This window comes from Urocampus carinirostris, chromosome 5 (assembly GCF_059441175.1).
Source record: "Urocampus carinirostris isolate Australia breed hairy pipefish chromosome 5, RoL_Ucar_1.0, whole genome shotgun sequence".
Lineage (NCBI taxonomy): Eukaryota > Metazoa > Chordata > Actinopteri > Syngnathiformes > Syngnathidae > Urocampus > Urocampus carinirostris.
In genome coordinates, this window is record NC_142353.1 from 14,243,531 (window position 1) to 14,256,891 (window position 13,361).

The 13,361-nt window shown below is 37.7% G+C and overlaps 1 protein-coding gene across 3 annotated transcripts in view; it reads left to right on the forward strand.

Annotated features, from left to right (window-relative positions):
• The first annotated feature begins 3,626 nt into the window (after positions 1-3,626).
• LOC148365506 (sodium- and chloride-dependent GABA transporter 1) overlaps positions 3,627-13,361 on the forward strand; it is a 37,794-nt gene continuing 28,059 nt past the window's right edge. For 2 of the 3 annotated variants that reach the window (XM_088335863.1, XM_088335864.1), the window contains exons 1-2: positions 3,627-3,981; positions 8,940-9,074. In XM_088335863.1, coding sequence (XP_088191989.1) covers positions 3,801-3,981; positions 8,940-9,074 — 316 coding nt within the window. In that variant the 5' untranslated portion in view covers positions 3,627-3,800. Of the gene's footprint in view, positions 3,982-8,737; positions 8,855-8,939; positions 9,075-13,361 lie in introns of all 3 variants that reach the window. The other variant, XM_088335865.1, reaches the window with a different exon arrangement.

Below are 13,361 nucleotides of genomic sequence, written 5' to 3' on the forward strand. Positions count from 1 at the left end.
TTATCATCAGTAGGGCCGCGGGCCTTATGGAGCTCCTCCCAGCCTCTTCGGCTAGTGGAAAGGGAACATTCTGGTTGCCAGCCAGAGACAGATGACTCACTTGCTCCTTCACATTTACGAAAAATTTGGACAAACCATTTAAACTGAAGTTTTTTAGAATGTGAGAGGAAACTGGAGTGCCTAGGGCAGGGGTCGGGAACCTTTTTGACTCAAAGAGCCATAAAAGCAAAAAATATTAATTTTATTTTGGGAAAGAGCCACACCATATATTATGAGACAAATTTACTAAATTGCTAAACCCGTGCCCCAGACAAAAGCATAGTCTTCAGCACATTTATTTTTGATGATTTTATACAAATTATGAAAAGAGAATAATGCCTGAGCCCCTGTCCCTAAATCAACAAACATACCACTTTAAACTTGTCTCTTTCTTGCAATTACTCAAGATCGGTTAAACTCCTTTTTTTTCATACATATTGGTTTCAAAACCAGATGCAAGCAGTTATTGTGTTGAAACGTCACAACATTCTGCAAATAGGGAGCCTGATGAGCTCACTTTTGGCGCAGACGGCGTAGGGCGAGAGATGGGAGGGAGTGCTTGCACATTTTGCATAGCTCCACCCATCCCTCCCACTCACCCAATTAAATGACTAAGTTCTCTTCCGGTGTTTTGGCGTATTTACAGTTCTGTGGATTCATCATAAGGTATCTGAACACTGAACACAGATTATATAGTGAACTTTTATATAAAGGATTCTTTAGCGTTGTACAGCCAAAACGAGTTTTTTTTCCCCTTTTTTTGTGTGACACCTTGACTGTAAATTGTAGTGAAAACGTGCCTTATATATACTGAGAAGAAATCACAATTTAACTAGCTTTGGTTTGGACTTACGTGGACCTGAATTGGATAGACGTTTCAAATTTTGAACAAGATGGAGAAATTTTCCATGCAATCAAATTTGTCTCTGAGCCACAGATACTCATAGAAAGAGCCATATATGGCTCGCGAGCCATAGGTTCCCGACCCCTGGCCTAGGGGAAACCCACGCAGGCATGGGGAGAACATGCAAATCCCGCACAGGAAGGTTGGTAGGAGGATTTGATCCCATGACCACAGAACTGTGCCACATACGTGCTAACCACTAAGTTGCCGTGCTGCCTGGTTAGTAGTACTAACTAGTGATGGCAAAATGAAGCCCCATAAAGAAGTGAATCCCTGCAGAGAATGCTCTACTCACAAGAAGAGGCTTTAAGATGATCCATTTTCTCAACTCCGCTATCATGTGGACAGAAAAATGTATAACAAGCTTGGTGCATGCAATAAAACGGGGTTGTAAAATATGCTCTGAATAAAAAAACATAAATTTGAAGAGTGTATTAAGAGAGTTACAGAGTAAGAGTGCATCATTGATTGTCCCATGTAACTTTGTGCTTATGCGACACGTGAAAAAGTAAATTAAGAAGGTCAAATAAATAGCTTATTCATTTTTATTCTAAAAACAATTTATTCCCCCCAAAGTTTTTGGACTCTGGCCGTTTCTTTTTTGCAGAGAAATTCACCTGCTTTTGAAAAAAAAACAACTCACATAGTACAGATGAAGCAGGGGTGCATAGATAGATAGATAGATAGATAGATAGATAGATAGATAGATAGATAGATAGATAGATAGATAGATAGATAGATAGATAGATAGATAGATAGATAGATAGATAGATAGATAGATAGATAGATAGATAGATAGATAGATAGATAGATAGATAGATAGATAGATAGATAGATAGATAGATAGATAGATAGGTCGGTCGGTCGGTCGGTCGGTCGGTCGGTCGGTCGGTCGGTCGGTCGGTCGGTCGGTCGGTCGGTCGGTCGGTCGGTCGGTCGGTCGGTCGGTCGGTCGGTCGGTCGGTCGGTCGGTCGGTCGGTCGGTCGGTCGGTCGGTCGGTCGGTCGGTCGGTCGGTCGGTCGGTCGGTCGGTCGGTCGGTCGGTCGGTCGGTCGGTCGGTCGGTCGGTCGGTCGGTCGGTCGGTAGGTAGTTACTTTATTCCATCCCGCAGGGAAATTCACATTTCCAGCAGCATCCCTGAGCTGAGAACAATACAATAATAAAGCAAAAAGAATACAATATACAATATACAAATACCCAATGTGACGTGCAAATGCCCACTGTAGCGTGTTATATAGAGTATCTAGATGGTGCTACACAGAATACATATTGCAATAAAAATACGGTAATATGCAATGTAGGGGGGTGTGGTTTAATGTGGGCCTTTACTCTGCTGGGTAGAGTTAAAGAGCCTCATGGCATGAGGAAGAAGACAGCAAGTTTGCAAAGAAGTTGAAGCGCATATTTCTGTGATTCCCAGTAATGAAGCGGACTTTAAACTCTGGTGGGTTTTTTCACCGCTTTAATTTCGAACCGCACTCAATGCTCGCGAATCAATTCCTGAATCAGTCACGTGGTACACACGCATACCTGTCAACCTCCACGGCTCCATGCCCTTACAAACTTGTCGTATTTTCCCTTACAAAATAATCTTGCACAATTTTTTTTCAAACGTGTTTATTTCTGTAGTTTTACATGTTATATTGTTCATGTGTTTCGTTATATCATATATATTGTTAATTAGCATTTTATTGTGAGATACTGAGTTGCTCGACATGAATGAGGTTTATAATAAAAAAATTCAAAAATTAAGTAACTTGGACGTTCACTGTAGAAGGAAAAAATATATATTTTCTGCATTAAATTATTGTTGGTAATATACTGATTGAAGGGATAACCACAAACCTGTCTTTTTTCATTTTGTCCTTTTATTCTTAATTTCTTTATACAACATCATAATTCGTAATATAATGCATCAAAGCAAGAGAGCCGTTTGAGAGCCGGCTCTCTTTAATGAGTTCAGCCGAAAAAGCCGGTTCTCTAAAAAGAGACTGACTTCCTTTCACTACACAACTACCATGGAATGATGCATGATGGGAAATCCCCATGTGGCAGACGCATGTGCACAGTGGCATCAAACCGCTCGCTTCGTTTGCAACGAAAAAAAACGATACCGAGATAGAGGCTTCCGCGGCGAACTCGTTTGACTTGATTGATATGCCGTTTCGTGATAGTCGGTGTATACCGGATGGTACCCATAATTGACAAATTTGCGTTTTTCCGTACAGATTTCTTTGTACGTCGTACACGTCTTAAAATGCATAATAAACGCAAACGCTTCATTGGGACTTTAAACGGCCCCGCTGACGTCATCAACACATACCTCAACTCGCGGTCCACGAACCGCTTACCTAAAATAAGTACAAAAATTCATTTCATGACAATATCCTCTTTCCCACATCCAATGTGACAGCAGAAAATACGTACAATATTGAACCAAAAACGGAGTACAACATTACATCAATTCCTTTTTTTTCACGAGGTTAGAGTTTCCTCTCTCAATTGGACCAAAATAGATAGCCTTCAAACTTCCGGCAAAAGCCAAACAGTTTCAAAACAAAAAGAAACGGCTGCGAATTCAACCTAATCATTTCACACAAAATGACATTTTATTTTGAAATCAATTTCGACCTGAAACCTCCACCTTGACAACGATATCATCGTTTCGAAACACACTTGTGTACATTCACTGCTACATAACAGCCACATTTTATGAAACCGGCCGGTTTTACTTAGGTGTTCTCGTTTTCATTTTACAATCCTTTGGGTTGTCGCTTGCCCTTAACTCGTTTATTTTCACCAGCTCGCCCCAGGAGAGGAGCACAGAACATATGCCTGTAACACTGTTAGTTAACAATGAGTGACGACAAAATGAAAGCTTTGTTAACATCGGACGTTAAAGTGAACCTCGGAGGGACGGCTGTAGAGAGACCAACATGGAGCGGTCGCCTGGAATTTATTTTGGCCACTGTGGGCTACGCGGTTGGGCTTGGAAATGTATGGAGGTTTCCCTACCTGTGCTACAGCAGCGGTGGAGGTACACTTTTCCTGATAAAATATATTTCATGTGGGGATCTCAAACTCAATTAACTTGGGGGGCACCGGAATTAGGATCTTGGACGAGGTTGGCTAAAATCCGTTCTCCATTGTATACCTTTTTAAAAAAATCCCTCCCTCCCAAAACATATGATAATATTTAAAACGATCAGTAATACATGAATCCATCATGAGCTTCTGTATGTATTGTGCAGTATTTTGAAGTGCAAATGAATGTTACAATACATATGTAAGATTACAACCTGACGTTTCAAATGGAACAAAAGGCAACATTTTCTTCTATTTTTCCTCAATTTTCTCACAAAGACAGGATGAGAAAATACAAAAGCTTAGACTATTATGACACCGTCCTCTGATCTTCTTGGCTCTTGCGATGGTTGTTACTCATGTTATGACATTGGTTTATTGAATGAGACGGTGTGTATTATTTAGCACCCCTCCTAGTTGTAAAAAAAGTTATTCATAAAAAAACACTTAGTCATAATAAGCAAATCTACATGTTCATTAAAACGGGTGTTTATTTAATAATCATAGGTTGAGAAATTTGCTTTTGTTTGACATAACATAAGGCTCACTGAAAGGGAGCTGTCAGGATTATCCGCCACCTTGGTACAAGTAGCCCAAAAAAACAAAATAAAAATTTTTTCCTTTTTCCTTTTTTTTCTTCTTTTTCTTCTCTCTATTTTCCTTATTTCCTTCTTTTTACTTTTTTTCTTCTATTTTTTGCTTTTCCTTTATAATTTACTGTTACCTCTTTTTAACTTTTATTCCTTTTGTCTTTTTTTTATTTTTTTTTCAATTTTTTCCTTTATCATTTTCTTTTTAAAATTTTCTTCTTCCCATTCTTTTTTTGTTTTCTCTTTTCAATTTTTCTTGATTTTCTCTTTTTTCCCCTTTCTTTTCTTTTTTTCTCTTCCACATTTCCTTGCTTTCTGTTTTTCTCTTTTTTTGTTCACAAAAGCCTGGGCAAAAAAATGGCTTTTTAAGTGTCCATAGTTTTGTGTTCTTCCTTGTGCTTTTCAGCACTTATTTTTCAGTTTCACTATACAATACAGTGAACCGTAGTGGTTAATTACGACACAATTTCCCTTTCAAAATCAGCAAATGGGTTATATGCCACAAACTTCCAGTGGATGTGACAGATGCTTACTCTGAACATCTGGTTTCTGTATGAACTAGCAAAATACAAATATAAGACTTTGAATGGGTCTAGCAAGGTTTCACATGAATCTAGAAATGGAAACTAGGTCAGATGGAAGAGCCTTCTAAGATAACTGTTGCAGTCTGCCAGTTAGTGCCCGTCAGACATGACGAAAATAGTGTTTGAAACGAATGTATGTAAGTATGTGTTTTTGTAATACAATCTATGCTCATTTTTGTTTGAATACATATAACCTTAATATGTATTAATATTGGACAAATAGAAATGAAATTTCATAGGATGCTAGTTCCTTATTTTTGCCGTTATTGTGCCCTGTTATCCACTGACATTGGCCCATCATGTTGTGTACTTTGATATTCCCCACTTCTTAGGGATTATCTGTTTTTTCTAACCTTAAAGATTCAATAAAAAGGAGGCTTAGGGTGTTGGGGGCATCAGAAACAGGGAATGGAATTCTCTTATCTGAAGGCTTTTCTCCCTGTTTCTCCTTGCAATTACAAAATACATTGATGTTTTCTTTCATTATTTTGAATTTCTACTCAAGTTTTAACTTAACACTGAGATCTATATCAGTTTACATAATTACATTATTTTTAGTTTTTTCCCTCTGAAATTTCAGTTACACATGGCCAATGCTAAAAGCTAATACCTTCAGACAGCTCTTTTTTAAAATCACATAGTTCAGTTACATCCAGATATTGCTGGATAAACAAGCAGGAACCAAACAGAACTATACTTACTGCTTGTCAAGGAACGCTTGTATGGGAGATGAAGTACGAAATACAATAAACCGTATTACACATTTAATTTAGGGCTGACATTTGACCGATATCAATACAGTATTGGAACTGGTCATCTCTGGTAAATGTGGGTTCATCCGATCCTTTAGATTCTAGGGCTGAAAATGAATTCCTGTCTTCTCTAAATTTTATGAAAGAGAGGAAAACAAAACTATAAATACTCGAGGTCCATGGCAAGCACAACCGATCCAAACTCCTCAGCCATTAAGAATAGGCTGGCTTTGCCAGCTATGTCACGTTTTTTTTTAAAAATAGTGTATATTGCTGGTATATTTTTACGAGGAATTTTACTGAGTCATGTCAAGTCATGTTCATTTGTATAGCCCTTAAGTACAAAGAGTCTCAAAGGGCTGCACATGCCACAGATTATTGCAAACCACAGACTATTATGACACCTTACCCTGATCTAAAACCTACATGAGGACCAATACTACACAGATATTGTCAACATAAAATATGGGTTTGTCATATGCTATAGAATAGAAGTGTGTTTTAAGCTTAGATTTAAACATTTCCACTGAGGTTGCAGATCGAATCTCAGGGGGAAGAGCATTCCACATCACCGGAGCCTGCATGGAGAACGCTCTCGAGCCTGCGGATCTCTTCTTGGCTCTTGGGATCACCAGTAGACCAGCATTTTCAGAGCGAAGCCTCCGGGCCAGAACATAGGGGGAAATTAAATTCTGAAACATATGAGGGAGCAAGACCATGCATGATTTTGTATACCACCAACAGAACCTTAAAATCACATTTTAAGTTAACAGGGAGCCAATGCAGGTTAGCTAAAAACGGCGTAATGTGATCAAACTTTCTTGTCTTGGTTAAAAGTTTCGCTGTAGCATTTTGTACCAGCTGAAGGCTCTTCATTTTGGACTTCGAGAGACCGGAGAGTAGTGCATTACAGTTATCAAGGCAGGAGATAACAAACGCATGAATTATAATCTCCACATCCGAGTGAGACAGCATAGGGCAAATTTTAGCAATGTTGCGAAGATGGAAAAAAGCTGTTCTAGTAATATTCATAATGTGTGTTTTAAAGGACAGATCAGGGTCAATTATGACACCTAAATTTTTGACTGAGTCACTCTGGGTGATATTACGTTTGTCAATGTTCAGGGCAGTTTTTGAGAAGAAGTCACGGTTTTTACATGCATTTTTTTTAACTCACATTTCGGTCTTTTCAGAGTTAAGGTGCAAGAATTTGAGTGACATCCATTCTTTTATCCCAGTGAGGCATGCCTCCAAGTTTCCACAGTTTAGTGTGGCACATTCCTCCTTCGGAAGATATAGTTGAGTGTCATCTGCGTAGAAATGGAAACTGATATTATACTTGCGAACAATATCACCTAATGGAAGCATGTTAATGCTGAAAAGAAGGGGGCCAAGTACTGAACCCTGCGGAACACAGCAGGTAACACTAAAGGGCTCAGATGTCATTTTACCATATTTAACACAGTGCGTCCTATCTGAGAGGTAGGATCTGAACCATAAGAGGATGGTTCCTGAGAGACCAATCAATTTTTCCAACCGTTCTAGTAAGATATTATGGTCCACAGTGTCAAAGGCAGCACTAAGGTCCAGCGGCAAGAGTGATGAAGCGCCAATGTCCATTGCCAGTAGAAGATCATTGGTTACCTTAATCAGGACTGTCTCAGTAGAGTGGTTAGCTTTGAATTGCCCTGAGTGATTTCATTGTATTTTTTTCTATTTTTTTCTCTATTTGGTAAGACTTTCAAAGAAAGTTGAAGTCAACATTCTCTTTATAATATGCTCCAGTTCACTGTTTCTCAGGCTTTTTTGAGCCAAGGCACACTTCTTTTAATAAAAATATCTCAAGGCACATGTCTTTTAAATTTTTTTAAAAATGTCAAGTCAAGTCAAGTCAAGTCAAGTCATTTTTATTTGTATAGCCCTAAATCACGAAGAGTCTCAAAGGGCTTCACAGATTGTTACACTACATAAAAAAAGGATGATGTTGGTTAAAATTCAGAGCAAAGAAAAACATGTTGAATTCATTGTAAACGTTAAAAATCCACTATACGATCTCTTGTTAAAAGTGTCTTGCTAAAATGTAAAGATTTAAAAATGTATTGTGATATTCTAAAATGTATTTTCTGTAAAGTGAAAAGAAAGCTCTTTGATATGCTTTGTTGTCAGTAATGTAATCCCAGTATTACGTTTCTTTTATCATTTGTGATCACTTTGGCTCAGAAAGTAATACAGTGTAGGTCATTATTTTGGTCAATCATTTTGCTGTAATTTATAGATGCAACATACAGTCCTTGCTATGTTTAGAATGCAGAGGGGGAATACATCACATTGTTTGTAAGATAACATTTGACCATACCTCTTTCAATATTGTAAATTTAATTGCTTTATTTGAAAAGCATTATGTTTTTTGTTCCAAATGTTATATAAAAGTACAGATGAATTATCTATAGTGCCAAGTTATAAAGGAGCTTTACGGAATTGTGAACTTTTTAACTCCCTGCTGCCCTCTCCTGGCCTGTGTCTTTAATTGCTACCTCTGTCGGATATTTCAGGATGAGAGTGCCTTCTTAGATGCGGTCGAATAAACTCATCTTTTTTCATTTTTATTGGGGTTTGGGTTGGAATTTGGACTCTATTTGAAGCAGGACCTTTTCTACTTTCACCATTTTTATCCTACACTAAAAAAAGTAGAAATGTTTTCCGCCTTAAACAGCTTTGCTAAAAGTAAGATAAAGGCGGGTGGGTGCAGTGGAAAGAATAAAGGCTCTTTGAACTCTGTTCAGGCATTAATAACACATATTAAATAGAGAACAAGTTCGATCTTGAACTTTTAAAGGACACCTTAAACGACGCACCCCACCTTTAAAATAGGAATGTGACGTTTCTTAATTCAACAGACAGTAAGTCACCACTACTCTATTCATAGAACTCGTTCCAGAAGTGTCCAATATACATTTTGTCCGCTTTTCTTTCTCTTGTCTGCAGGAGCTTTTTTGGTCCCCTATCTTCTCATGTTATTCTTTTGTGGCATCCCGTTGCTTCTAATGGAGTTCACAATTGGCCAATTCACTCATCTGGGGCCAGTTCATGCCATAGCCAAAGTCTGCCCTCTTTTAAAAGGTGAGTAACTTAAAAAAAGTTTTTTCAGCTTTCTTATGTCATGAACATTTTATTCTGTGCTCACATGCACTCAGTCATTTAACATTGCTTTCATCATACAACATGAACCTGTGTATACTGTGAATACTGGGATAGGGTTGCACTAATTAGGTATCATGTTCTGAAGAAGACTAATGGAAAAAACAGAAACGTACTTGTTTCTGCCCTTCCATTTGAAGTGATGCACCGTGGGTTTTGAGTTTTCTCTACGTTACATCTACATCAACGCGCTTGGCGGGATTGTTTTCTGATCTGCCAAGTGTGTAAAACAACATTTGGCTAAGCATGCTGTACGGTCACCGGATGCTGCTGCTAGATTAGTTTTAAAATATAAAGTCACTTTGAAGGTCAAACAGTGCTGTTAATCAGATTGACGTTAGTTTTAGATCCGTTTTCGCTGAATTTGTAAAAATGTTTATTGGTTGTAAAAGTTTCCTAGATTAGTCCTTTTATTTTCACAAGGTGCTGGGAAACATAGAGGCTGTTTAGGGTCAATGTCAGTATATTCTTTTTTATTCTATTTTTTTCTCAGCTCACTTTCTGCCTAACCAAGTAACAACTTGTCCTCAGTTCAACTGTTTTATGGGTTAGGTTTTTGTCATTTGACGTTTAGTAGACATACTGTGCATCCGGAAAGTATTCACAGCGCATCACTTTTTCCACATTTTGTTATGTTACAGCCTCATTCCAAATTGTATTAATTTAATCTCTTATCTCAAAATTCTACACAAAATACTCCATTATGACAATGTAAACAAGTTTTTTTTTTTTTTTTACTTTTTTTGAATTTATTAAAAATAGAAAACTAAGGAATCACATTTACATAAGTATTCATAGCCTTTGCCATGAAGCTCAAAATTGAGCTCATGTGCATCTTTTTTCCACTGATCATCCTTGAGATCTTTCTACAGCTTAATTGGAGTCCACTTGCAGTAAATTCAGTTGATTGGACATGATTTGGAAAGGCACACACCTGTCTATATAAGGTCCCACAGTTGAGTGTGCAACATTTCTGCTGCTTTAAAGGTCCCAATGAGCACAGTGGCCTCCATTATTCGTAAATGGAAGACATTTGGAACCACCAGGACTCTTCCTAGAGCTGGCCGGCCTTCTAAACTGAGCGATCGGGGAAGAAGGGCCTTAGTCAGGGAGGTGACCAAGAACCCGATGGTCACTCTTTCAGAGCTCCAGCGTTCCTCTGTGGAGAGAGGAGAGCCATCCAGAAGGACAACCATCTCTGCAGCAATCCACCAATCGGGCCTGTATGGTAGAGTGGCCAGTCGAAAGCCACTCCTTAGTAAAAGGAACATGGAAGCCCGTCTGGAATTTGCCAAAAAGCACCTGAATGACTCTCAGACCATGAGAAACAAAATTCTCTGGTCTGATGAGACAAAGATTAAACTCTTTGGTGTGAATGGCAGGCGCCATGTTTGGAGGAAACCAGGCACCGCTCATCACCAGGCCAATACCGTCCCTACAGTAAAGCATGGTGGTGGCAGCATCATGCTGTGGGGATGTTTTTCAGCAGCAGGAACGGGCAGACTAGTCAGGATAGAAGGAAAATGAATGCAGCAATATATAGAGATATCCTGGATGAAAACCTGCTCAAGAGCGCTCTTGATTTCAGGCTGGGGCGAATATTCATTTTTCAGCAGGACAACGACCCAAAGCACACAGCCAAGATCTCAAAAGATTGGCTTCAGAACCACTCCGTGAATGTCCTGGAGTGGCCCAGCCAGAGTCCAGACTTGAATCCGATCGAACATATCTGGAGAGATCTGAAAATGGCTGTGCACAAACGTCTCCCATCCAATCTGATTGAGCTTAAGACTTATTGCAAAGAAGAATGGGCAAAACTGCCTAAAGATAGGTGTGCTAAACTTGTGGGATCATATTCAAAAAGACTTGAGGCTGTATTTGCTGCCAAAGGTGGATCAACAGTAAAGTATTAAGCAAAGGCTGTGAATACTTATGTAAATGTGATTTCTTAGTTTTCTATTTTTAATAAATTTAAAAAAAAGTAAAAAAAAAAAAAAAACTTTTTCACATTGTCATAATGGAGTATTTTGTGTAGAATTTTGAGATAAGAGATTAAAATAATACAATTTGGAATGAGGCTGTAACATAACAAAATGTGGAAAAAAAGAAGCGCTGTGAATACTTTCCGGATGCACTGTACATTAATGGACAGCTGGCTTCAGTTATTGTGTACGTAGTCAATTGAGCCACTTAATAGTATTGTTATAGCTTCTCATAGCTGCCCTTTTCTTCTGGATCATGTGTTCGAGCAGAATATGTGCAAACTCTGTTGTTTTCATAATAAAATCATTACTGTAACTTAAGGGACCATCAATCTAAAGCACAGACCTATTAATTAATCATCACTATGTATGACAATGTATTATTTAAGCGTCAACTACACTCTAAAAACAGTTCTATCTAAATGTGCAAAACTGGATGAAAAAAAAGCCACACATCTTTAATTGAATCAGTTTTACCGGACTTTCTGTGTTGTTTTGTGTGAAACTACCCTATCATTATGAATGTTGTAAAAAAATTGAATGTATAATCAGAATAAAACTCCCCCCAATTAGTATTTTTTTTTCAACATAACTATTTTCTCTGGTCTTCCAAACAAAATTAACCTATTTATTTAGATTGTTTGAAAAAAACTCCATCAGTTTTGCGGGATGTTTTGTAAAACTGTAAATCGTTTCAGCCATTATTCTCATGGAATTGCCAGGGGATGCTGAAGCCTATCCTGGCTTTCTCAGGGGAGCAGGTAAAATATACCTTAAACTGGTTGCCAGCCAACTCCAGGCAATAAAACCCATTTCATAGAAAAGTTTTTTTTTTAGCGAGACACATTCTTTTCTAGATGGGTTAAGTGGGGTTAATAGTAAAATGACCCCATTTTTGGGGTATTATTACAAAAAAACTTTTTTCCCCCCAATAAAATGTTTGTATAGAACAGATTTTTGGTACAAGCAACACATTTTTTTTAATTTGTTTAAAAAAACATTTTATTTCTCCGTTATTTTGAACAAAATCAACCAACATGTTAATGGGGGCCTTTTGTGCAAAACAACCCAGAACATTTTGTCAAATCAACCCAACAAGTTAACCAGTGCACTTATTTTTAACCTAGTTGTTTTTAGAGTGTACAAACATTGTTGCATTTGAGTCGATTATTTGTTTTCTTGAATGAAGTAGTTTTATATAATATCATGTTCTATTTTATTGATGGATGAGATCTTGCTTGGTTAATGGTAAATTTAAGGAGTCTTTTTTTTCTTCTTCTTTTTTTAACTCAATTTGATTTATTAACAAATATATAATAGAGCTTGAGATCATGTCCCATATGCATGTATTTCTTGTAGAAGCACCAAGTATTTCTTTCTAGTGACTTCAGCTGACTTGTACAGTTTGGTCAACATGTACAATACGATAATCACTCAAGAGCTCAACCATCAACACTTGTCCAAAGACTTTTTCTATTCAAAAATATTGTTTTTCTTGTGCTAACTGGTTTTTCTCCATAGTTTCTCTTTAAAAACAGAGCTTATCTACCCGATCAAATTGGGCCCTCTCTTGTTTTTATCACTCCTTTCTCCCAAGTTAATGCTCTGTGGTTAACAAGGGCCAGAAAACAGGTAGTTTTTTTTCCTGTACACTCTTTTGAATGATTGCCACATGAAAGTTTGTGCATTTATCAGGTTGTTGACACGCCAATCAGTGATTTCAAAGGATTTTTCTGTTGCAATACTTGCACTCCTATTTAATTAAAAGCAGGATGGTTTATCTCACCTATGCCACCCATAATTGGGCTCTTTCAGGAGTTAAAAAATGTGATGCAGCAACTGATCCAAGGGGTTATTTGCATGTACTCGACGGTATGATTTGGTTCGAGGCACTGGTGGGGAGCTCAATATGTAGACTGCATGTTTGTTCGATTAGCCTATATAATGTGTCAAGAGGGAAATTAAATCAGATATTTTTTTTTACTGTTTTTGTCAAAAGTTAGTCCTTATGCCTAACACTGAAATTTCAGTTTGTACCAATTTCACGGGATCCAGTATTTTTGACCAGAATGTTTGAATGAATGTTTGACATGAATGTTTGACAGGTGTAAGAATGTACATTCGATAAAAAAAATCTACATGCCCCAAAAAGCTAATATTTTTATATACAAAAAAAATATCTATGTATATATTAGATGGAATTGGACAATCAGATTTCTTTAAAATG